General features: G+C 41.1%; 1 protein-coding gene and 1 long non-coding RNA gene across 2 annotated transcripts in view; one reads left to right on the top strand and one right to left on the bottom strand.

The window, feature by feature from the left end:
- The window catches only part of LOC117522130 (solute carrier family 22 member 5-like), a 67,491-nt gene extending 64,275 nt beyond the window's left edge, over nt 1-3,216 (top strand). The window contains exons 7-9 of the mRNA XM_034183513.1: nt 1,957-2,171; nt 2,264-2,446; nt 2,780-3,216. Of these exons, the coding sequence (XP_034039404.1) occupies nt 1,957-2,171; nt 2,264-2,446; nt 2,780-2,946 (565 nt within the window). The 3' untranslated portion in view covers nt 2,947-3,216. The remainder of the gene's footprint in view (nt 1-1,956; nt 2,172-2,263; nt 2,447-2,779) is intronic.
- A 3,433-nt stretch (nt 3,217-6,649) lies between these two features.
- Nucleotides 6,650-21,146, bottom strand: LOC117522131. The gene is made up of 3 exons (XR_004564149.1): nt 21,135-21,146; nt 18,959-18,963; nt 6,650-6,780 (listed from the first exon to the last, which is right to left on the bottom strand). It is a non-coding gene; the product is annotated as an uncharacterized LOC117522131 (long non-coding RNA).
- Nucleotides 21,147-27,384: the final 6,238 nt, after the last annotated feature.

Here is a 27,384-nt window from a genome sequence, read left to right as displayed (position 1 = left end):
CCTCGGTCAAGTGATCTCCTGCATACCACAAAACCAAACCAACTACTGATCTGAGAAACAACACAAGACAGTAGATTAACCCCACATACAGCCCTCCATCACAAGCGCAAACACAGCGCAATTGGGCATGACAGTTACACAACGGGTCAAAGATAAACCTTTCATGTAGAGATACAGTGGTCCCTCGTTACGTTCTAAAAATAGCCCGCAATAGGTGAAATCCGCGAAGTAGACAGCGTTATTTTTTTACAATTATTATAGACGTTTTAAGGCTGTAAAACTCCTCACTACACACTTTATACACTTTTCTCAAACAGGCATTAACATTTTCTCACTTTCCTTTCCTGTGTAAACACTCAAAGTTCAAACCTTAGTAGAAAAATAAGACCAACCTGTTTTCAGGCCCAAACATTTGTTTGAGAAATAAAAATAGAACATTTTACTATAAATAATTATGATGGATTTTAGAAGTAACAAATTTAATTTTAACAATCAACCTATGAGGTTGAACACATAAGAAATTATTAATAGTGACAGACCAGTATTTCACAGTTCCTCTGATCGCGCCTCTGCGTACTGGCGCCGCGTCACTGTCGCGCCTTTTTCCACTCACACCTCGCTGCAGGTGTCTTTTTCCGAGTGAAGAACACAGTTATGGGTAGTTGCTGGCGCTCTTTTTTCTTCTGGGCGAGAAGACTCTTATAAACAGACACGCAGAACACAATGCGCGTACTCTCCCTTCGCGGTGCCGCAACAGGTGTCCCGTCATCTCGACAGAACACCGGCCTGCTTGATGAGGATGCAGAGCACAATGCACTGTAAAAAAAAAGAAAAAGAAAAAAAAAGCATGCAAAATTGAACTAAAAAAATGTGCAAACTGCGAGGCGCTATATTTTCCAGTATTTCTTTTTCTTTCTTTTTTATTTTTATTTTTGATAACTCTCACATCCAAGGGGGCGAGGTTGATGATGTGAGGGAGCATCACCCCCAAACGCCCTCTCGTGGCGCCGGGTCAGGGAGGGCAACATACAAATTTCGAAAAGTTTGAATAACTGAAATATACGTAAAAGTTATGCCAGATGGACAATGAATGTTTGATATCTGGATGATGGTTGATGATAACCCATAGCCAGTTTTTCAAACCACGGGCTTCTAGATGGCCAGTGTTACCTCAAATTTGGGCATTTTAAATATATATTTTAATGTAACAACATTTCAGGCTGTTTTGACATCAAATTTTGAATTGACCAACACTCAAGTAAAATTTTGCCTGATGGAAAAACAAACTTTACCATGCCTAATCAATCTATTTGAAGGGTAATTGGTGATAATTTGATCAAAATCCGAGTCAGGCCATGTGGACACCTTTATAGGCAGCCGCCTGATTTTTACATAGACAGCTCAATAATCAATTCCAAAAGTCTGATTTTATCCACATCTATACCTCTGTAAGTAATATTGAAGGTAAAGTGTCATTTTGCAGCAATCCCCCTTTAAAATCTGATTTGAGTATCAGAATTTGACATGCAAAATTTCTTCAATGGAAATAAATATAATTATTAGTTAATAGCTGGGTTTGTGGATGTCACACCTATGCTTTGGATATGAAAGAAAATAAGCTAAATTCAAGATATACATAACTTCAAAACCACACATATGTATGTTCAGAGGTGCCCAAGTTTGTTCCTTTTAAAGTAAATGATTGGTGATTTACATATAGAAAATGACATTGCAATTGTTTTATAATTTACATAGAATTAACTTACTATTTCTAATAAATTTCTAAATAATAAATTCACAATTGTTTAATATTTCTCAGTATACAGTATTATTAATTTGCAGAGAATTTTTCAGTTGTCAAGGGGAAATATCAAGAATTGTGTTGTTGTAATAAAAGGTGGAGTTAAAATGATAAGTCTTTAATCTCCAATCATTCTTGATTGTGTATTTCTGCAGGCTAGCTTCGGCCATGGTCTACTATGGACTTGCTCTCAGTACAAGTAACATGAATGGAAATGCCTACCTCAACTGCCTAATTTCTGCAGCCACTGACATTGTGGCATATATAGCTGTCTGGCTGTTGATTAATAGGGTGCCAAGACCCACAATTCTCTTTTTCACCCTGCTTTTCTGTGGCGTCATGCTTGTACTCGTAAAGATCATCCCTGAAGGTTTGTATGTTCTAATGACTGTGATGAATCTGCAGAATAACTGAATATCGTCTGCATTGCACAAAATATTTCTAACAACTACGTGTTTTCAGATAAACCCGTCATTTCGCAGACGCTTGCATTGCTGGGGAAGCTGTGTGTGTCTGCTAGCTACGGCTTTGTCTTCGTGTTCACCCCTGAGTTATTCCCCACTGTGGTCAGAAACATGGGAGTAGGCATGGCGTCCACAGCCTCACGCATCGGTTCAGTGATTTGTCCCTATGTGATCTATGCAGGCAAGTGCTGACTTACCAAAACATATTAGATGCAAAGATAAAATAACTGCAAAAACAATCATGTCTTTGCTGTATTTATATTACCTATATCACTTTGGGATTAATCGGACACATACATGACTTTTTAAAATAAAAAACTAGTTTAACTCTGTAATGGTGTCCAAGGGAATGAAGACAGTATTGGCTACAGCAATCTGACATTTATGTGTATTTCAAATATGCAATTGAAATACATGTGTAAGAAATGTTGCCCTTCCCTGGTTATTGTATAGAATAAGTATTACACATGCATTGAAATTCAACTGACTATGAAACCTGTTTTTCTGTTTGCAGGTGTTTATAACAAGAGTCTCCCCTTCATCATTTTTGGTACAGTCAGCATCATAGCTGCTGGCCTCAGTGTTTTGCTGCCGGACACCAAAAACGACAAACTCCCTAACCACATTAGTCAGGCCAAACCCATCAGAGGGTTCAATGCATTGAGGAAAAGTCTTAAGTAAACTTTTTTGTATGAAGTAGGTAGTTCAATGGACTTGGGTTTAAATCCTGTACATCTCTGTGCCCATGGACAAAACACTTAATCTGCATTGTCTCAGTCCACCCTGCTGTAAAATGGGCATCAGTCTTGGCTTGAGAAGGAACCTGCATCAAACTGGCACCCTGTCCAGGACAACCTGTCACCTTCTTCTCAATACAGAATCTAAAGATAAGCACCTATATAGGCCCTGAGGTCTATGTATGTTGGAAATAAAGCTTTGATTTGACCAGCATTTCCTCATGTGCATAACTTTATGGCTTGGTAAGATTTAAACTGAGTTATACCCCCTACGCTTCACCCCCACCCCATACCTGTGGCCGCAAACATGCTTACTCCTGCTGTAAAGTCTGATGTTTTAACATGGGGATCAGTGGAGTTTGTCTCACAGTCAAGTGGCCATTTGAAGAACTGCAGATTTTGGCACTGATTCTTCAGCACTGCATGGTTGCTGCCTCCTTGCTGCTCAGTGAAAAAGAAAAGAGAGAAAGGACAATGAATGAAACTCACACAAAGGGGATCAAGTCTTCACATAAACATCTTCATGCATGTTATGTTTCATGGTATGGAGCATATAAATATATATACAGTATATACAGTATATATATATATATATATATATATATATATATATATATATATATATATATATATATATATATATACGAGGTCTGTTAGAAAAGTATTGTACCTTTTTATTTTTTTCAAAAACTATATGGATTTGATTCATATGTTTTTACGTCAGCCCAGCTTGAACCTTCGTGCGCATGCGTGAGTTTTTCCACGGCTGTTGGTTGCGTCATTCGCCTGTGGGCAGGCTTTGAGTGAGCACTGGTCCACCCCTCTCGTTGTTGTTTCATTGCGAGGAAATGGCGGAATGATTTGGGGTTTTTTTCCATCAGACTTTTTTCAGAAACTGTTAGAGACAGACAGCTGGAAACCATTCGAAAAATTTATCTGGCTTTCGGTGAAAATTTTACAGACTTCACAGAGAATAAGGAGTGTTACTACAGTTTTAAGGACGGCCCACAATGGCGTATGGTGTGCCGCGCTCCGAGCCGCCATCGAGAGGCAGAAACCACCACATCATTTCTAAACAGATCGCTGTGTGGAGCCGGGACCGTCATGTGCAATTTCTCTGGTTATCACAAGAGCTGGACATCAGCCATTTTCCAGCAGATTTCACTTTTAACAAGAGATTTTGTCATGGAAAGCCGCGCGGAGGCTTCGCGCGTCACATCCGATTCGCTGATGAAGCGAGACAAAGGAACACCTCCGTTTTGGAGTGTTAGAGGACAAGTTGGGACATGCCCAGCTCTCCACAATTTCTCTTATACTCACTCGACTGGTAAGCACTGAAAGCCGAGATAGGCTTGTCCCAACTCTAACACTCCGAAACGGAGGTGTTCCTTTGTCTCGCTTCATCAGCGAATCGGTCGTGACGTGCGAAGCCTCCGCGCGTCTTTCCATGACAAAATCTCTTGTTAAAAGTGAAATCTGCCGGAAAATGGCTGATGTCCAGCTCTTGTGATAACCAGAGAAATTGCACACGACGGTCCCGGCTCCACAGAGCCATCCGTTTAGAAATGATGTGGTGGTTTCTGCCTCTCGATGGCGGCTCGGAGCGCGGCGCGCCGTGCGCCATTGTGGGCTGTCCTTAAAGCTGTAGTAACACTCCTTATTCTCTGTGAAGCCCGTAAAATTTTCGCCGAAAGCCAGATACATTTTTTGAATGGTTTCCAGCTGCCTGTCTCTAACAGTTTCTGAAAAAATTCTGATGGAAAAAAAGCCCAAATCATTCCGCCATTTCCTCGCAATGAAACAATGACGAGAGGGGTGGACCAGTGCTCACTCAAAGCCTGCCCACAGGCAAATGACGCAACCGACAGGCATGGAAAAACTCACGCATGCGCACGAAGGTTCAAGCTTGGCTGACGTAAAAACATATGAATCAAATCCATATACTTTTTGAAAAAAATAAAAAGGTACGATACTATTCTAACAGACTTCGTATATATACAGTGAGGAAAATAAGTATTTGAACACCCTGCGATTTTGCAAGTTCTCCCACTTAGAAATCATGGAGGGGTCTGAAATTTTCATCTTAGGTGCATGTCCACTGTGAGAGACATAATCTAAAAAAAAAAAAAAAATCTGGAAATCACAATGTATGATTTTTTAATAATTTATTTGTATGTTACTGCTGCAAATAAGTATTTGAACACCTGTGAAAATCAATGTTAATATTTGGTACAGTAGCCTTTGTTTGCAATTACAGAGGTCAAATGTTTCCTGTAGTTTTTCACCAGGTTTTCACACACTACAGCAGGGATTTTGGTCCACTCCTCCACACAAATCTTCTCCAAATCCTTCAGGTTTGGAGTTTCAGCTCCCTCCAAAGATTTTCTATTGAGCTCAGGTCTGGAGACTGGCCAGGCCACTCCAGGACCTTGAAATGCTTCTTACGGAGCCCCTCCTTAGTTGCCCTGGCTGTGTGTTTGGGGTCATTGTCATGCTGGAAGACCTAGCCATGACCCATCTTCAGTGCTCTTAATGAGGGAAGGAGGTTGTTTGCCAAAATCTCACAATACATGACCCCATCCATCCTCCCTTTAATATGGTGCAGTCGTCCTGTCCCCTTTGCAGAAGAACACCCCCAGAGTATGATATTTCCACCCCCATGCTTCCCGGTTGGGATGGTTTTCCTGGGGTTGTTCTCATCCTCTAAACATGGTAAGTGGAGTTGATTCCAAAAAGCTCTATTTTGGTCTTATCTGACCACATGACCTTCTCCCATACCTCCTCTGGATCATCCAGATGGTCACTGGCGAACTTCAAACGGGCCTGGACATGTGCTGGCTTGAGCAGGGGGACCTTGCTGCCCTGCAGGATTTTAAACCATGACAGCATCATGTGTTACTAATATAATCTTTGTGACTGTGGTCCCAGCTCTCTTCAGGTCATTGAACAGGTCCTCCTGTGTAGTTCTGAGCTTTCTCAGAATCATCCTTACCCCACAAAGTGAGATCTTGCATGGAATCCAAGACCGGGGGAGATTGACAGTCATCTTGTGTTTCTTCCACTTTCTAATAAATAATCATAACAGTTGTCTTCTACCAAGCTGCTTGCCTGTTGTCCTGTAGTCCATCCCAGCCTTGTGCAGGTCTACAGTTTTGTCCCTGGTGTCCTTAGACAGCTCTTTGGTCTTGGCTATGATGGACAGGTTGGAGTGTGATTGATTGAGTGTGTGAACAGGTGTCTTTTATACAGATAAGTTCAAACAGGTGCAATTAATACAGGTAAATAGTGTAGAATAAGAGGGCTTCTTAAAGAAAAATTAACAGGTCTGTGTGAGCCAGAATTCTTGCTGGTTGGTAGGTGTTCAAATACTTATTTGCAGCAGTAACCTACAAATAAATTATAAAAAAAAAAAAAAATCATACATTGTGATTTCCGGATTTTTTTTTTTAGATTATGTCTCTCACAGTGGACATGTACCTAAGATGAAAATTTCAGAACCCCCACCCACCCCCCATGATTTCTAAGTGGGAGAACTGTGTGTGTGTGTGTGTGTGTGTGTGTGTGTGTGTGTGTGTGTGTGTGTGTGTGTGTGTGTGTGTGTGTGTGTGTGTGTGTGTGTGTGTGTGTGTGTGTGTGTGTGTGTGTGTGTTTATTTCTATGTCCATTACGGGCTATAACAAATTCCAAATTATCACAACACAAGCAAAACCATAAAACATTCAGAAATGAAAAAAAAAATCTGCCTTACTTCCACAAGTAGTTGCATCAAAAACACAAACTTGGAAACACACAGAACACAATTCTAACTTGCAGCAAATGCATTTGGATAACACCACACACCCAAACACTGAAATGCTTTGCAAAGCTTCACAACACAATGTAAGTAATAACACAATAGAAGTGCGTTGTGCAGGGACGCCCCGAGGGATTTTGGGTCCCATGAAAAGAATTCTCTTACTGAGCCACCCCCCTTATTATTTTGTCAGTATTACAATTGTATCTGGGGCCTCTCTGGGCCCCTGTCAGTCATGGGCACCCAGACTCCTTCTCCTTATTCTCCCCTTTTTGGCTCCCCAGACGATGTGATACAATACACATTGTCCCTGTAGGGAATTTCATCTTTGATTCATTGCCAGTGCACATGAATGCCTTCACAATTACAATAAAACAAAGTACATGCCAACAACACAGAACCAGCTGGGCCACACCCCACATTAAATTGCACATGAAGTATACTCATAACAAAAACAGATGTTTCTGCCTGAAGGAATAGATAGCTAAATGCATCGTGGTGCTCCACTCTTTACCTGGTGGGCAGAACTGAGCAAGTTTATTTAGATTATTCATCATTTCACTCTTACACAAGCAGTATTTCACATTTTTTTTATTTTATTTGCAATAAAATGAAGAGTATAAGTCAGTTAATGTCCTGTGCACAGACATTATATACTGTATAAATTATGTTTGTATTTTCAATGTTTGGAAGCAATTTTCAATTAGCAAGATGTTTTTTGATGCAACTTCCTCTTGCTGAACTGGTGCAGGTGTTTTTTGTTGTTGTTTTTTGCATTTGTAAATGTTTTCTGTATGTGCAAGTGTTGTCTTAATTTGGAAGTGTTGTGGTGCCTATCAGATGATATATCTTTGGTCATTTGTTGGTTTTCAGGAAAATTTTGAACTATGAAACATGCAGGTGGCAGCACGGTGACTTAGTGGGTAGCACTGTTGCCTCACAGAAAGAAGGCTGTGGGTTCATTTCCCACCTGCATGGGGCCTTTTTGTGTGGAGTTTGCGTGGGTTCCCTCCAGGTGTTCTGGCTTCCTCCCACATCCAAAGACATGCAGGTTAGGTGAACTGGAAACGTTAAACTGACCGTAGGTGTGAAGGTTTGTTTGTCTATATGTGGCCCTATGATGGACTGGCGTGTTGTACAGGGTGTACCCTGCCTCACACCCCATGACTGCTTAGACAGGCTCCAGCCACCACCCCACCCCTCACACCTCCCCCCGTGACCCTTAACTGGAGTAAGCGGGTATAGAAAATGGATGTTGCAGGTGTTGAACTGTTTGTTTTCTGTTTGAATAAATATCCTGGTTCATCCATTCTAATATGACTTGAAGTGTATATGAATCAACACATCACTCATTCAAATCAACAAATATGACAATTCCGATTAAATCTAAGGTGAAAGAGTGCACTTTCTTCCCGCCCCCATACGCAGTTGTCCATATTGGATTGTTGGCCTTCAGAATGTATTCTTCCTCCATGACCACACCCAGTGACAATTTTTCTCTACCTACTCTGCCAGTTTTTTTAATGGCCCCCTGCAGGCATGCTCCAGGTATGACAGTAACACAAACGTTTGTTGATTTTCCTACAAAGCCTCTGCATCCTGCTTCCCTCAGGTGAATATTTGCAGTCATGGTTGGGGAGCATTTGGAGACAAATCAAATAGCATTGACTTGGGCACAATATAAGATACAGTTAGATTTTTGTTGTTGCTTTTTCCACCCAGAAAATATATCTGAGGAATATGTGGTTACATGTAACAACCTTTTACATTCAACAAAAATTAACAGTAGTAGGTGGCAAAAATATTCCTTATGCTTCTTTTTGTTGACATCAGTTCACATCCAGGTGCATCTCAAAGAATTATAATGTAGTTTTCTTGAGAATGGAAAGTTTTATGTTTTCTCGAGTCGACTCTTTACATATAAATTGTGTGTGTGTGTGTGTGTGTGTGTGTGTGTGTGTGTGTGTGTGTGTGTGTGTGTGTGTGTGTGTGTGTGTGTGTGTGTGTGTGTGTGTGTGTGTGTGTGTGTGTGTGTGTGTGTGTGTGTGTGTGTGTGTGTGTGTGTGATCCTCATCAACAAAGCCGTCATGCCAACCCTGCTGGGTGGCTTAGTGGTTTGTATACTGATGCCTCACAACAAGAAGGTTGTGTGATCGCTTCCAGCCTCGTCCTTTCTATGTGGAGTTTATGTCTTCTCCCAGCGTGTCAGTGTGTTTCCTCGGATATCCTCCCACAACAATTACTTCTTTCTCTGCCCCTAACCAAGTCAGCATCTCTACATCTGGAGTTGGTCCCAGAGTGCCGGAGCTCTGGGACCATTCTCGATGCTCTGGAGCTTGGCCAAGCTCCAGAGCATCGAGAATGTCATCAAGAACCAGCTTCGGTGGGTGGGTCACATTATTAGGATGGATGACATCTAACTTACCAAGCTATCTTGTACTTCCAGCTGAGTGAAGGAAAACAGTCCAGAGGATTCAGAAGAAACTACAAGGACCTCCTGAAGCACAACCTTAAGAGCTGCTCCATCAACTGGAAGACCTGGGAAGAACACGTGAGGGAGTGAGCCAGCTGGAAGTCTTGAAAGAAATGTAAACAGCATCAAGGAAAAAATGAGAAGGAGGAAGGAGAGAGAGCAGAGAGACCAGCAGGAGCTTCCCACAGCAACCACATGCAGTGTCAGTCTGAAACAGCACGCATCAAGAGTGGGCCTGTTCAGTCACCTCCAGGTTCACGTCCCCATCCAGGAATCGAATAAGAGACCATCATCATCACTACTGATGGGTCTGCCACCACAACAACCAAGCAATGGAGTGTTTCAGGTGTTATTTTGTCCCATTCTTCCTGCAAGCACATCTTTAAGGTGCAAAACAGTACAGGGTTGTTGTATTTTTTTTTTTTTTTTTCAACAATCTACACACATGCTGTTTTGAGGACAGGTCAGGACTGCAGGCAAGTCAGTCCAGTAACCATACCCTGTTGTTCCACAGCCATACCTTTGCAATGTGTGCAGAATGTGGATTCACATTGTCTTGTTAATAGATGATATAGATTACAATTTGTTAATGTAAATGGGGAATCTTCTTCACAGACTAAAGTTAATTATGGAGTTCCACAAGGTTCTGTGCTAGGACCAATTGTATTCACTTTATACATGCTTCCCTTAGGCAGTATTATTAGACGGTATTGCTTAAATTTTCATTGTTACGCAGATGATACCCAGCTTTATCTATCCATGAAGCCAGAGGACACACACCAATTAGCTAAACTGCAGGATTGTCTTACAGACATAAAGACATGGATGACCTCTAATTTCCTGCTTTTAAACTCAGATAAAACTGAAGTTATTGTACTTGGCCCCACAAATCTTAGAAACATGGTGTCTAACCAGATCCTTACTGTGGATGGCATTACCCTGACCTCTAGTAATACTGTGAGAAATCTTGGAGTCATTTTTGATCAGGATATGTCATTCAAAGCGCATATTAAACAAATATGTAGGACTGCTTTTTTGCATTTACGCAATATCTCTAAAATCAGAAAGGTCTTGTCTCAGAGTGATGCTGAAAAACTAATTCATGCATTTATTTCCTCTAGGCTGGACTATTGTAATTCATTATTATCAGGTTGTCCTAAAAGTTCCCTAAAAAGCCTTCAGTTAATTCAAAATGCTGCAGCTAGAGTACTGACGGGGACTAGAAGGAGAGAGCATATCTCACCCATATTGGCCTCTCTTCATTGGCTTCCTGTTAATTCTAGAATATAATTTAAAATTCTTCTTCTTACTTATAAGGTTTTGAATAATCAGGTCCCATCTTATCTTAGGGACCTCGTAGTACCATATCACCCCAATAGAGCGCTTCGCTCTCAGACTGCAGGCTTACTTGTAGTTCCTAGGGTTTGTAAGAGTAGAATGGGAGGCAGAGCCTTCAGCTTTCAGGCTCCTCTCCTGTGGAACCAGCTCCCAATTCAGATCAGGGAGCCAGACACCCTCTCTACTTTTAAGATTAGGCTTAAAACTTTCCTTTTTGCTCTTGTTCTGTGTCAGATGTGTCTCTGTCCTGTCCGGCAGAGGATTGCGAGTCAAGGTGTCGGCCACAACAAGCTGCTTCCCTGGGACATGAACAGCGTCAGCGTTAAACTTCATTAAGCGCATCAACAACCGCTGACATCTCACCGGTGCTTTGTCGAGGACATATGAGTTTATAAGTGGAACAAGCGGCTTCTAATCTGTTTGCAATGTGAATTTCTTCATGCCTTGTAGATACCTGCTGAACCACTCAAACGCCCACACACTGGCGAGGCATTCTTTTTCAATCTGACAGTACCGCCGCTCAGTCTCTGTCAAAGTTCTGGACCAGAAAGCAACCGGCCGGAGTCCATCTCCCTTCTCCTGATACAATGCTGCACCCAGGCCAAAGCTACTGGCATCGTCACTAACCACTGTTGGTTTGGCCACGTCATAATATGCTAGGACTGGTGTAGAGGTCAGCATGGTTTTCACTCTCTTGAATGCTTGCTCCTGTTCCTCTCCCCAAAACCATACAGCATCCTTTTTTAGCAGGCTGTTATTGGGGTACATGACAGATGAAAGGTCAGGGAGGAATTTCCCCAAGTAGTTGATCATTCCGACCATCTGAAGTAACTCTGCAACACTGGTGGGGCTGGGTAGCTCTGTGATACCGCTAACTTTGCTCATGTCAGGTTTGATACCGTCTCTCCCTATGATGTGTCCAAAATACTGGATCTCAGATTTGCCAAACTGACACTTATCTTTGGATGCTCTGATGGTTTGCGTCACTGCCCTGAGGTTCTGATCGTGGTCCTTTTTTATCCTTGCCAAAAATCTGGATGTCATCCATCACCACTACTGTGTCTGTGTGGTCCCTCAGAAGAGCACTCATCTTTTGTTTAAAAATCTCCGGGGCTGACATTATGCCAAAAGGAAGTCTCCGAAAACAGAACCAACCCACTGGTGTGTTGAAAGTCGTGAGCATCCTGCTGTTGGCATCAAGTGGTATTTGCCAAAATCCACTGGAGGCATCAACAGTGGAGAAAACAGTTGCCCCAGAAAGCTTTGATGCTATATCTTCCAGTGTGGGAAGAATGAATCTCTCCCGTTTTACTGCTTTGTTAAGCTTTGTTAGATCCACACAAAATCTGGGTTTCTTTTTCTTTTTAATAACTGGCACCATAGGTGCACACCAATCTGTGGCTTCTTTCACTTCCTCAATGATGCCTAGTGACTCCATTCATTTCAGTTCCTCTTCAACTTGAGACAGGATGGGGAAAGGTATACGTAAAGGTGTGGCAATAGTGTAAGGTGTGTCATTGGGCTGGAGCTCTATTTTCACTGGTTCTCATCTCAGAAGTCCAATGTCACCAAACCATCCTCAAATGACTCAAGTCTATCCACTCTGCGGACAAGCCCCAATTTAATTGCTGTTTCCCTTCCCAACAGATTCGTAGTAAATGGGCCTCTCATTATATATATCCAAAAGGTATATTTCACCCCACGTCTCTCACAGTCTGTTAAGAATTTCCCTCTGCAGTCCAGCTTCCCCCCAGGAGTAATGAAGACTGCTTTAGTGTCTTTAAAAACCGGGCGCTGAGGTAGGCTGTGATATGTCTGTTCTGATATTACTGTTACATATGCACCCGTGTCAATTCTACATTGCACAGTGGTCCCATTGATTTTCAGATATGTAACCCATTTGTCTTCATCCAGACCTCTGTCCTCTGAAACAGCTCCTAAGAACCATCCACTGCCCTCATCACTGTCACTTTCAGTTGTTTTCACTGCCCTCACAGCTCTAGTTTTGCACACTTAGTAAAAAAAATCATAATGATATATGAAAAATTGTGAGCTCTGGCTGTTCACAAACAAACAAACAGAGGTGACAACAAAACCGCCTCCAACTTTGTTGGCACAGGTAATAAGTGCATCCTTATTATTAGAATTACAGAAACCACAAATAAACTTGCATACCTCAGACAGATTAAACGTATCTTCTCCAACAGCTGAAGGTTTCTGCAAAGATGTTCCTCTGTAGATATTGGCCCATTACAAGTAAAAACATGTACAGTGCAATTACAGCCTCAAGTCTTTTTGAATATGATGCCACAAGCTTGGTGCAGCTATCTTTAACCAGCTTCACCCATTCCTCTTTGCAGCACATTCTGTAGCACTTTTCTCTGCTTTCTGCAGCAAGTTCCATCAAGTTGCCACTCCCTCAGGCAGCACTGTATTAAAAACCGACATCATTGTGTAAAGGTACTTACTGCGTGGGAACAAGAACACTTCAGAAAACCATTGTCAGTTAACACAGTTCGTCACTACATCTACAAGTGCAAGTTAAAACTCTACCATGCAAAGCGAAAGCCATACATCAACAACATCCAGCAACGCCGCCACCGTCTCTGGGCCCAAGCTCATTTGAAATGGACAGACGCAAAGTGGAAAAGTGTGCTGTGGTCTGATGAGTCCACATTTCAAATTGTTATTGGAAATCAAGGACGTTGTGTCCTCTGGACAACAGAGGGAAAAAAAAAACATCCAGATTGTTACCAGTGCAAAGTTCAAAAGCCAGCATCTGTGATGGTATAGGGGTGTGTTAGTGCCCATGGCATGGGCAGCTTACACATCTGTGATGGCACCATCAATGCTGAAAGGTACATTCAGGTTTTGGAGCAACAAATGCTACCATCCAAGCAACATCTTTTTCAGGGATGTCCCTGCTTATTTCAGCAAGACAATGCCAAGCCACATTCTTCACGTGTTACAACAGTGTGGCTTCGAAGTAAAAGAGTGCGGGTACTAGACTGGCCTGCCTGCAGTCCAGACCTGTCTCCCATTGTAAATGTGTGGAGCATTATGAAGCACAAAATACGACAATGGAGACCCCGGACTGTCAAAGAACTGAAGTCATACATCAAGCAAGGATGGGAAAGAATTCCACCTACAAAGCTTCAACAATTAGTGTCCTCAGTTACCAAATGCTTATTGAGTGTTGTTAGAAGGAAAGGTAATGGAACATAGTGGTAAACATACCACTGTCCCAGCTTTTTTGAAACGTGTTGCAGTCATCCATTTCAAAATGAGCAAATATTTGCACAAAAACAATAAAGTTTCTCAGTATTTAGTCAGTCCCTGATTGTGCAAGTTCTCCTACTTACAAAGATGAGAGAGGTCTGTAATTTTCAACATAGGTACACTTCAACTATGAGAGACAAAATGAGAAAAAAATCCAGGAAATCACATTGTAGGATTTTTTACAAATTTATTTGTAAATTATGGTGGAAAATAAGTATTTGGTCAATAACAAAAGTTCATCTCAATACTTTGTAACATAATGTTTGTTGGCAATGACAGGTCAAATGTTTACTGTTACTCTTCACCAGGTTTGCACACACTGTAGCTGGTATTTTGACCCATTCCTCCATGCAGATCTCCTCTAGAGCAGTGATGTTTTGGGGCTCTCGCTGGGCAACATGGACTTTCAACTCCCTCAACAAATTTTCTAAATGATTATTGAGTGTTGTTAGAAGGAAAGGTGATGTAACATAGTGGTAAACATACCACTGTCCCAGCATCATGTGAGGACTGATTGCTCTGCTGTCACTCACAATTCCACTCCCATCTCAATCGAAGCCACGCCCTCCCACGCCAGAACAGGGCCAAAAGTTTGAAACTGAAAAAATAAGATCTGAAAGTGAAAAAAAGATCTGAAGGTGAAAAAAATAAATATTTATGAAAATAAATTATTTGATCAAAATAATTACAGAGCTGAATCAAAAATTTATTTAAACTGAAAAATATATATCTTACACTTATTTTTATTTTGATAACACTTTTTAAATGATTATAAAATTCAAGAACAAACATTGAATTTTCATTTTCAAAATTTATTTTTTCAATCTTTTTTTTATTTTCAGATTACAAAACATTAATTTTCAGTTTCAGAATTTATTTTTTCAATCTTTTTTTATTTTCAGATTACAAAACTTTTGGCCTTGATTTAGCTCCATAGCTTTTAGTCTGTTGGTCCTTAAACCTCACTGTATTGTGGTCAATTGAGCTATGAAGTAGCTGCTTGGGCTGCACAGGGACTGTTGTCCAGATCTGTCGACCAATTGTGAGTTGAGCCGGACTCAGGCCTGTTGTTGTGATTGGAGTGGCCCTGTAGCTCATCAGGGCTAGGTGACGGTCTGGCTGATGCAGGATGTGCTTTGCTGTGGCAACACTCCTCTCCGCTGCCCCATTGGCCTGTGGATAATGGGGGCTTGATGTAGTATGTTTAATGTTGTATGTTTCACTAAACATTTTAAACTGCTGACGTGAACTGAGAACCATTATCACATACTAGCTCCAAAGGGATCCCCCACCTGACAAACGTGCTTTTCAGGCGAGAAATTACTTGTTGACTGGTTGTGGTGATCAGTTGTCCAATTTCAATGTCACAAGAGTAGTAATCCACTACTATGAAGTATTGTTTACCATTTTGTTCACATATGTCTGCTGCAATTTTCTGCCATGGACCACCAGGTAATGGTGAGGTCATCAATGGCTCATGTCTCTGAGTTGGTTTGTTCTTCAGGCAGAATTCACATGTTTTTACCATTTCAGTGATGGTACGGCCTATCCCTGGCCACCAGACAGACAAGATGGCCCTCCAGTGACACTTGGTGAGGCCCTAATGGCCTTTGTGTAACTGGGTAAGTACATCTCTCTGATGAAAGAGGGGTATAACAATCCTGTCATCATACAGTAGTAGTCCCTCCGCTTCTGACAGGTGTGCTCTGACCGCATGGAATCTGTGCAGTGTATGCGGTATTTGTGTCAGGTCCTCTGGCCAGCCACATTTGATGAAGCAAATGACTCTCTGGAGATCAGTGTCGTGGCCAGTGGCTGCCCTAATCGCATCCAGTCTATCACCTGTTATTGGTCTTGATGAGATGACTGTCTGCACCATCACCATAAAGGCCGGACTGCAACTCCACCTCCTCGCCGAGAAATCAGCTACCATTCAGGTAATTTTCTCTGCTGACTCAAAACATTGAGTATTAATCTGAGCTTCTTTGCAGCCGTTTTCCTGGTGTGTCCTTATCTGTGGGATTGGCGTTTGGTGTGATCAGTGACGGCTTCGCCTCACACCCCAAACCAGATAAGTGGTGAAACAGGAGCTGCACAAGTGTGTGATTGGAGGTGGAGGTGCTCCATCCTAAGTAAACACTGACTGTGGGATTACAGAGTGTGCGAACTCACACTCATCAGGACTGTCTCTGTTTTCTGCCAGCAGTACCGGGTCTGACTGCTGAAGACAGTGGCCACCTGGGGCGCAGGGCTTGGCGGCTCCGGTGTTCTTCAGCTCCGTTGGTGGTGAAAGTTGTGTGGATCCGGCTCTTCTCTCGCCAGGCGTCTTCTATCGTTGAGCCTGCCCACACGTCACCTGGTGTATGATTCACAGTCCACCATATTGTTACTGTCTGTACGTCGTTGTGCGATTCACAACATTAAATTGTTACTTTTGGCTTATCCATTGTTCGTTCATTAACGCCCCCTGTTGTGGGTCCATGTCACGACACTTTCACAACACCCATTTTGTATGAGATGAACTCAAAGATCTAAAACTTTTTCCACATACACAATATCACCATTTCCCTCAAATATTGTTCACAAACCAGTCTAAATCTGTGATAGTGAGCACTTCTCCTTTGCTGAGATAATCCATCCCACCTCACAGGTGTGCCATATCAAGATGCTGATTAGACACCATGATTAGTGCACAGGTGTGCCTTAGACTGTCCACAATAAAAGGCCACTCTGAAAGGTGCAGTTTTGTTTTATTGGGGGGGATACCAGTCAGTATCAGGTGTGACCACCATTTGCCTCATGCAGTGCAACACATCTCCTTCGCATAGAGTTGATCAGGTTGTCAATTGTGGCCTGTGGAATGTTGGTCCACTCCTCTTCAATGGCTGTGCGAAGTTGCTGGATATTTGGCAGGAACTGGTACACGCTGTCGTATACGCCGGTCCAGAGCATCCCAAACATGCTCAATGGGTGACATGTCCGGTGAGTATGCCGGCCATGCAAGAACTGGGACATTTTCCACATTTTCTTTTGTTGCCCCTGTCCCAGCTTTTTGGAAATGTGTTGCAGTCATCCATTTCAAAATGAGCAAATATTTACACAAAAACAATAAAGTTTCTCAGTTTGAACATTAAATATCTTGTATTTGTGGTGTGTTCAATTGAATATAGGTTGAAGAGGATTTGCAAATCATTATATTCTGTTTTATTTACATTTTACACAATGTCCCAACTTCACTGGAATTAGGGTTGTACAGTGAGGTAAAAAAAAGTATTTAGTCAGTCCCTGATTGTGCAAGTTCTCCTACTTACAAAGATGAGAGAGGTCTGTAATTTTCAACATAGGTACACTTCAACTATGAGAGACAAAATGAGAAAAAAAAAATCCAGGAAATCACATTGTAGGATTTTTTACTAATTTATTTGTAAATTATGGTGGAAAATAAGTATTTGGTCAATAACAAAAGTTCAACTCAATACTTTGTAACATAATCTTAACATAATACCACTGTCCCAGCTTTTTTGAAATGTGTTGCAGTCATCCATTTAAAAATGAGCAAATATTTGCACAAAAACAATAAAGTTTATCAGTTTGACCATTTAAATATCTTGTCTTTGTGGTGTATTCAGTTGAATATAGGTTGAAGAGAATTTGCAAATCATTGTATTCTGATTTTATTTACATTTTACACAACGTCCCAACTTCATTGGAATCGGGGTGTTGTGTGTTGGGGGGTTTGGCTGGATGTTTTTGTGTTGTTTTCTTTTCTTTGCTCTCCAGGTGGTATGCAAACTGGTTTTTGTCTGTGGAGAAGGTGCTGGCAGAAGAGTCCTTCACCCTCATCAGCATTATTAGCTGCACCTGTAGGAGGATGTTTACGTGCAGGCCTACTGACTCGCAGCACCTGTGGATGATGCTCACGTGTAAACTTAAAGACTTTAAGCCATGAGTGGTTCAAGCAGAATTGCCGGGAACTCGACCTTGTGACGTTCGTTTGTGAGACGCTGAGGACCGCGCCAGGGTTTGACACATTGTGCCTGTGAAGGAGGACGGGTGAGGGACACATGCTGTCAGCACACATCAGAGGTGATTATTGTCTGAATGATCGTTAATAGTAATTTGGCATTTTGTTATGCAGTATATTTGAACATTGATGAGAATTGTGCAGTTTGCTTCTCACTGCCGTGGCGTACGGACTGATGATCCTCCACCTGTTGTGAGAAGCTGCTCATTTACATAAAGCTTAAATTCAGACCTGAATGTGTTGCTGATAGTGTGTGCCTCTGAAAGATATTTGCTGTAGCTCTGTTGACTTACCTCACCTTTTCCATCCTTCACAGAGTCAGTTTGTCGTGTCCACCTGGGGGGTGTTTGGCGGTGAATCTGAGTCCAGAAGCGCCGAGGCTTCAATCCTTTTGGGCTCTGGAGAGCGCGCCATCCTTCACTCTGCCAGACAAACATTATATAAACAATATATAAACAATATTTATGTTGTACACTAATTATTGCACCGGAGGGGAAATAAAATCGTTTTGTTTGTGGAACCGCTTTCTGGTTATTTAGCGCTGGGTTCGGTCAGACGTTGGTCCGCTCCTCAACTTGCGTCTGCACATAACACGGGGTTGTAGTAAACAGAGTCTGGTACACAAGAAGGCAGTCCAAAGAGCAACAGTACAAAGAATATCAGGCTTAGGCGTGGTCGAGGATACAAGCAGGTGGTCAAAATACACGTGAGGCAAGCAGGTTGAGAATACAAAAAACAGAGCTGGAGAGAAGGCACTAGGTGCATCAATCTGGCGAAGGACAAAGCGAACTGGGGAGCTATATACACACCCAGGTAATGAGGTGCATATTGAGAGCAGGTGTGTGTGGAAGGCACCAGAATGAGGGTGTGGCCAGAGAGAGGGAGACGCCCACCACTAAGAACCAGGAGAGACAGACAAGAGAGATAGAGACAGACAGACCCAAGCAGGAAGAACCCAGCAAGAGAATAGACAAACAGGAAAGTAATAACACCAAGAAAAATGTAACAAAAGAACAAAACCAAACCAAAACCTAAAAACAAAAACAGACAAAAACTCACATCCTGACACTGTGGAATACTGAAAGACACCCATAATTGTGAAATGACTGTCTTACAGCTGTGTGAGGGTCACATGCTGACAGAGGTTCTATTCTCCCTATTGACATTTCAAATCCCGCAAAAGTTCGGAGAGTTCGCTGCGCTGCAAGATCTCAGTAAGATTGAGAACTGCATTGAGACGCTCTGATCGGGCTTCACTTTAACTGCTGCACACGGACAACACCATTAACATCGCAACATAAAACTATTTTTATATTGTGCCTAAAACTCTTATGAATATATTCTCTGGGTTTATAGACATTGTTATTGCATTTGTTTTATGTAAACATGCGAGAATCACAGGCTGTCTCTCCGTTATTTTCAATGGGAGCTGCTGTGAGCTACGCTCGCTTCCTGATCATGTCGTTCTGGGAGAAAGTGAAGTTTGCTCTTTAACGTCTTGATTATTGTTCTTTACAACACTGTTTGTCCTCTTTGTTCCAGACTAATATATATAATATGTCTGAAATTCAGGTTGCGTTTATTAAATTCTACGCAGATTAAACGTAGCAGACACAGATTATTTGTTATAATTGTTTTAGCAATCAGGGTATCATGCAGCAGTCTCTTATTAACGTGATGAAAAGCATAAAAAATTACATTTTTTTTAGTATAATATTCATTTACAATTGTCATCATGTGGATTCTCTATATGTTGTTTGACTCCAGCAACTCTCTGGCGCTCAAGGGATTATGGGATATGTCAATAGGGCGAATACACAAAAGGATGCAATGCTCAACTTAAAAAAAAAAATTAAGGTAACAACATTCATGGATCTTATTTTAAGTAATTCCAACTCAGCCACTACTGAGTACACATCATGAGTCTTTTGTCATCAGGCTAACTCAAATTTAGCAAAGCATTTTTAGAAGAAGGGTCATTATACATACAACATAAAGTGTACTCAACACAATCCAACCACTAGGAGCAGTGAACAGCCACAGTAAAGGTATCCACTTCAGCATGTAGAGACTCTGCCTTGGTCAGGAGCAGACCCTAAATAAGATTGTGGGAGGAAACTGGAGTGCCTAGAGGAAACCCACACAGACACGGGGGAGAATATGTCAATTCCACACAAAGGACAAGGCGGGAAGCGATCCCAAGACCTTCTTGCTATGAGGCAAAAGTGAAACACCAAGTTGGTTAAAAAGCTTTGGTGTTGCGAGGTAGACAAATTTAATTTGAGTTGTTATAATTTTACCTCCATTCTACCCAGAAATGTCCATGAAAACTGTTACCTTAATTTGGTGAGGTTTTTTTTTTTTTTTTTTTTCATTTTAGCTTATTTGCAGAAGCTAAGCGGTGCAGTATCTGGTTAGTACGTGAATGAGAGACCTCTTCAGAACACCAGCGGCTGTGTGTGTTTCTCCAGGTAAAACTGGAGTTGCACCAGGAAGAGCATCCGGTGTAAAACTTGTGCCAAATATCAATGCGGATCTGGCTGAATCCGCTGTAGCGACCCCGAACAATAACGGGAGCAGCCGAACTGACAACATTTTAACTTATTCGTAGCTGTAAGTTGTGCTTTCATTAGATATTCCATCCTACCGTATGTTCTTCTGAATGTCCTTACAGCAAACTTTCATATTTTAAAAGTCAAGAGCTGTAAAACTCTCAAAATTAAAATTTTTATACATTAATACTGGAAGGCCCAAGTTCTGTATGGGGAAAAAAAATCAGGCATTTTTTAACTTTATGATGCCTTTTTTTGTTGTTTGTTTGTTTTTTAACTTAAATTTGGGTTTCAAGTAGTAAACATAGCAGAAACCCTGAAATACTCACATCACCTAATAGATGGCAACAAAACCTGTTCAAATCTGCAGCAAGGTCTCACCTGTTTATTCATTTGTGAAGTTAACTTTTGGTGAAAATAAGATGGGCTGACAGCCAAAAATCAGCTTTCTGTTGTGTCCCTTATGGGCAACAAACTTGTTTAAATAAATTACATGTTGTAATTTCCAGGTAAACCAGGAAAAGCCTCAATGAGATTAAAAATCTCTTTTCCAAGAGTGACCTGGCCAAGAAGGCAGCACAACATGATGGACACAAACAGACATAACTTTCATACACAACAAATGGACTCTCTCTTTCTCTCTCTCTCTCTCTCTCTTTCTCTCTATGCATACACATATATAAATGAACTAAAATCACAACATCCAGCAAGCATGTGATACAGGTACAGTTTCTAAAATGCCATCGTAAAAACATTTAAAAGCTTTTCACATTGACCAAGGGAGTTTTCCTCTCGATCTCTCATCATCAACTTAAACTCCCCCAGACAGATCAGTTCCGACAATTTCTGTTCAGTCTGTAAGTTATTCCATGTGAAAGGAGCAGCATATTTAAAAGCTTTTTTTCCAAGTTCTGTTCTCATTCTTGGGACCACCGTCTGTAGAATAGAATGAGAGCAAAGGTCATATTGATTTTGGTTTCTACACATGTAGGTCGACAGATAAGGAGGAACTATGCCAAGACCAGTTTTATATATAAAGATCAACCAGTGAGAGAACCTGCATAAACAGAGGTATAGCCAGTTAGTAATATCATACAAAATACAATGATGTGTGCGATTTCCACAACCAGTAATAAAATGTAAAGCACAGTGGTACACAGCATGTAATTTCTTGAGGTACTGATCAGGGGCATAATCCAGCAGAGGTTAAAAAAAAAGTTGCTGATATCAAGTACTGTACTGAAGTACTGTCTTGAAGGAGAAATTGTGAGAAATTGTGTCTGTTCCTACACTGAAAAAAAAAATGCTACTTTGGATCAACTTAAAACAAATTGATGTAATTTGTTACAGCTAATTTTTTTAGTTTCTCACAATGTATATTTATGATTTTGTAAAGTGATTCCAGCAGATTTAAACTGGAAACCACAATTTTCCATTAGACCAATGTAAATAAGTACAACCCCTGGCAAAAATTATGGAATCACCGGCCTCAGAGGATGTTCATTTAGTTGTTTAATTTTGTAGAAAAAAAGCAGATCACAGACATGACACAAAACTAAAGTCATTTCAACTGGCAACTTTCTGGCTTTAAGAAACACTATAAGAAATCAAGAAAAAAAGATTGTGGCAGTCAGTAACGGTTACTTTTTTAGACCAAGTAGAGGAAAAAATATGGAATCACTCAATTCTGAGGAAAAAAATTATGGAATCACCCTGTAAATTTTCATCCCCCAAATTAACACCTGCATCAAATCAGATCTGCTCATTGACATTGACCCTATGCCATGACATTGACCCTATGTGTCTTTTTGCAAGGAATGTTTTTGCAGTTTTTGCTCTATGGCAAGATGCATTATCATCTTGAAAAATGATTTCATCATCACCAAACATCCTTTCAATTGTCCAAAATATCAACATAAACTTGTGCATTTATTGATGATGTAATGACAGCCATCTCCCCAGTGCCTTTACCTGACATGCAGCCCCATATCATCAACGACTGTGGAAATTTACATGTTCTCTTCAGGCAGTCATCTTTATAAATCTTATTGGAAAGGCACCAAACAAAAGTTCCAGCATCATCAGCTTGCCCAATGCAGATTCGAGATTCATCACTGAATATGACTTTCATCCAGTCATCCACAGTCCACAATTGCTTTTCCTTAGCCCATTGTAACCTTGTTTTTTTCTGTTTAGGTGTTAATGATGCCTTTCGTTTAGCTTTTCTGTATGTAAATCCCATTTCCTTTAGGCGGTTTCTTACAGTTCGGTCACAGACGTTGACTCCAGTTTCCTCCCATTCGTTCCTCATTTGTTTTGTTGTACATTTTTCGATTTTTGAGACATATTGCTTTAAGTTTTCTGTCTTGACGCTTTGATGTCTTCCTTGGTCTACCAGTATGTTTGCCTTTAACAACCTTCCCATGTTGTTTGTATTTGGTCCAGAGTTTAGACACAGCTGACTGTGAACAACCAACATCTTTTACAACATTGCGTGATGATTTACTCTCTTTTAAGAGTTTGATAATCCTCTCCTTTGTTTCAATTGACATCTCTTGTGTTGGAGCCATGATTCATGTCAGTCCACTTGGTGCAACAGCTCTCCAAGGTGTGATCACTCCTTTTTAGATGCAGACTAACGAGCAGATCTGATATGATGCAGGTGTTAGTTTTGGGGATGAAAATTTACAGGGTGATTCCATAATTCTTTCCTCAGAATTGAGTGATTCCATATTTTTTTCCTCTGCTTGTGAATGGCTGAGCCTTTTGGGGATGCTCCTTTTATACCTAATCATGACACTCACCTGTTTCCAATTAACCTGTTCACCTGTGGAATGTTCCAAACAGGTGTTCTTTGAGCATTCATCAAATTTCCCAGTCTTTTGTTGCCCCTGTCCCAGCTTTTTGGAAATGTGTTGCAGGCATCCATTTCAAAATGAGCAAATATTTGCACAAAAACAAAAAAGTCTATCAGTTTGAACATTAAATATCTTGTCTTTGTGGTGTATTCAATTGAATATAGGTTGAAGAGGATTTGCAAATCATTGTATTCTGTTTTTATTTACATTTCACACAGCATCCCAACTTCATTGGAATTGGGGTTGTACATTAAAAGGTTTCTCATTTTTTCAAGTTGTTATGGTAATTTTAAACATGAAACCTTTCACATATTCCAAAATAATTTTTCACATTATAATCCAATAAGTTTGGATGCTGTAATAATATTAACACGTGTCATTGTCATGTTTTACTAAGCAAATTTTGCTTTTGGGATTTTTTTTTTTTTTCTCATTGGTGTGGTAGCTTGCCCTTATGTCTCTAAGTTAAACATTTTTTCTAATAATGCAAATGTATTAAATCCAATGAACTTGACATTTTGCTTTTATCTAATATATAAGGCTGACCTTGTGTGTGTGTCAAACACAGCCTCATACAACCATCCATGAGAAATCTACTTCAGCTCCCAAGTTTCCTGCAAATGTAAACTTCCTACGGGCACTGCACTAGTTGTTATTCTCATTTATAATTTGCCACTCTGCCCCAAATAAAGGGAGAATTTTTTTAAATTTACTTTTTTAAAATGAATATTACTTTGATACTATTACTGTAGCATTTAATGGCAACTATTACAAAAGAACATAGAAGAACATAGTTCTTTAAAAAGGCATAAAAAATACTTAATTATCTTAATGTTGTTGGTGAAGCATTCAACATCTCACTGATCCCCACAGTAGCCGGTGGTGACAGTACCACCTTAAGTACTTTTTAAACACAACTGTAATCAAGCAAGTGAAAGTCAGCCTGTGAGATGCAAGTTGCACTCAAGACCCTGAATGTTACTTCTTCATTCTGAAAACCAAAAAGCAAATCAATTTCCTCCTGCAATTTTTATTTAGTTATTTTATGTATTTATTTATTTATTTATTTTCAATATACTTGCAGGCTAGCTGGGCTTTGCCCACATGTGAGATTTCATAGACCTTTGTGATTCCTTCACCTCTGACAGTCCAGGTTTGTGGACGATGTTTGAGTAAAATTAATTAGATTTAATTTAATTAATTTTAACTTGATTTTCTCCTGTTGCCATGGTGAATTGCATTGAGTCGACCAAAAAATTATGTTACTGTTTTATCAGGCAGTTCTGGAAAGCATTCTAAGATATGGCATAACCACTTGGTTTAGGAACCTTCCTGTGTCCCTAAGGGCCCTGTCCCACTGGCGTTTAGGAGGATTTGTGCATGAAATGAGGAGACAAAAGCTGAGCGTCCGCAACAAAGGTAGGCGGAAATGACAAATGTCCCGGGGTGGATCAGCGAATACATGAAGAAGAAAAGTGGATATAACAGGGAACAGAAGTGAAGGCGACCGCGGAGGCGCCCCCATGAGGGGCACAGCGGCCGTGATGCACTCGCTCCATCCGTGCCCACTCTGTCTGCATGCGCGACATACCATTTGCGACCATGATGTGGCCGTGCTGGGCACGCGTCATATCTGTTTTGCACGCTGTCCCGGTCCACCGCCAAGCCGCGCCAACCCGTCGGTTGCGGATATCAGCGGATGACAGGGGATATGCGGCGCGTTGGTTGTGTATGTCCTGCGTATGTCTTCAGTATGTGTTCAGGCAGTGATGCGGATCTCATCCGCAGCAGGATTTTTGAGCCGCTCAAGAATCCTGGCTGAGGACATGCGTGCCTCTGCGGATGATCACGGACATGTTCGGATGGCGGCCGACACATACAGGAATGTTACACAGTTATTGCGGTTGTTTGGCGGATGTCGGCCACTTTTGTGCGCATTCCATCCACAAATCCTCCTAAACGCCAGTGGGACAGGGCCCTAAGATCAAAATTAAACTACCTTGTCCTCACAGCAATGAAAATCATCGGTCTGAAACAGTATAACAATCCTCAGTCAATTTTTGATCAGTGCGTGATGAAGCAAGCGGACAGAATTCTTTCTGACCCCTCCCATGTTCTGCACACGCAATACAAGTCGCTACCATCGGGCCGGCGTTTCAGAGTCTCCCACTGCAGACTGAATAGATATAGAAACTCTTTTGTTCCTATATCAATCATAGCCCTTAACAAATATCATAACAAACACCGCTAACAATCAGGCTCAGTAGGAGGTTTTAGTATTTGTATCAGGCTCAGTAAGAGGTTTTAGTATTTGTATGTTTTTTTATTTATTTATTTATTTATTTTTATTCTTTTTTTTTTTTTTAATTCACTGTTATGAACTGTTTATGTCTTGTTCTGTATCTCTGTATGGGTCATGATTTTTGAGAAGTCCAAGACAAATTTCCCCACGTATCTATCTATCTATCTATCTATCTATCTATCTTATTCCTTTGTCGTATGACGTAATTGTTTTGTGTCTTTTTATACTTTCTTTCAGGTTTGGCAGAAAGCCATTATTTTTCTTCTCACTGGCTTTACAAACACTTTCGACCTTGATTCAAGCTGCTTCGGTCAACTGGCCAATGTTCTGTGTCCTCAACTTTCTGAGAGGAATCAGTCAAATATGTTACAGCCCAGCGATCTTCCTGGGTGAGCTTCTTTTTTCAGCTGCTGCCATTAGGGGTCACCACAGCAGATCATCCAACCTCCATCTCAGCCTGTCCTCCCTCACCACATCCATAAACCTTCTCTTTGGCCTCCCATTTCCCATCTTGTCAATTCACGCTATTCTCAGCATCCTTCTCCCTATATACCCTGGATCCTTTGCACATGTCCATATCATTTCAGTCTTCCCTCTCTAACATTATTTACAAACCATCCTACCTGAGGTGTCCCTGTTATGTTCCTTCTTAATCCTGTCCATCTCAGTCACTCCCAAAGAAAATCAAAGCATCTTCAGCTCTGCCTCCTGTCATTTTTTAGAGCCACCACTTCTAAGCCATTCAGCGTAGCTGGTCTGACTACCCTCTTATAAACTTTGCCTTTCACTCATGCAGATACATTTTTGTCACAAATCACTCCTGCCACCTTTCCCTGCCTGCATTTTCTTCTTCACCTCTCTACCACACTTTCCATTACTATACAGTGGCTTGCAAAGGTATTCAGCCCCTTCGCATTTTAATTTGTTTATGGCATTTCAGATACAAAAAGTAAATCAGGCTTCTCAATATAAAAATTTCAAAAAATATCTTCCTTAGACTTAAACTGAAAGTAAATCTCTACAAGTTGATATAAATTAAGTAAAAATATAAAAGCCAAGATGATGGGTTGCATAAGTAATCAGCCCCTTTGGTATAATACCTGTAAATAATCAGTTAAACTGCCAGTTTTCTTCAGACAAGTCAGGGGATGGATACATGAACATTTCCAAGTCACTGAATATGTCTTGAACTTTATTTACATCCGTTATGAAGAGTTTTCTTTCACCAAAACATCAAATCTAGGCTTACATCTCAGATGTACCTTCTGGCAAATTGTAGCTGAAGTTTCACGAGAGGCACAAGAGGGCGCCGGAGCAACCGGGAGTGACAGCTGTCACTCATCAACAACGCCAGCTGTCACTCATCATCACCACATCTCCATAAAAGCCGGGCAGCAACTCCACCTCGCTGCCGAGATATCATCGTAACCTCGAGGTAAAACTCTCAGCCGTTATTGTGCCGAACGCACGTAATCTGTTCTTGAATATTTTGCAGACTTACCTGGTGATTACTCGCAGCTGGAGCTGGGGTTTGCGGATTGTGGAGGAGTTGACGCTCTTTACTCCTCACATCAAACTTGATAAGTAGTTATTCAGGCTCTGCACGAACTTTGTCCTGTTCTAGAGGTGGAGGTGTTTTGCCCACCGTGAAGGAACTATAGCTGACTGTTTACTGGGTGTGTTTTCTCACACCCACCATTAACTGTTTTCTGCCTCCTGCCAGCAGTACCAGATCTGACAGCTGGAGACGGTGCCCACCTGGG

This window comes from Thalassophryne amazonica, chromosome 12 (genome assembly GCF_902500255.1).
Source record: "Thalassophryne amazonica chromosome 12, fThaAma1.1, whole genome shotgun sequence".
Classification (NCBI taxonomy): Eukaryota; Metazoa; Chordata; class Actinopteri; order Batrachoidiformes; family Batrachoididae; genus Thalassophryne; species Thalassophryne amazonica.
Note: the sequence above shows the minus strand (reverse complement) of the source record. Positions and strands in the feature narration are given on the sequence as shown.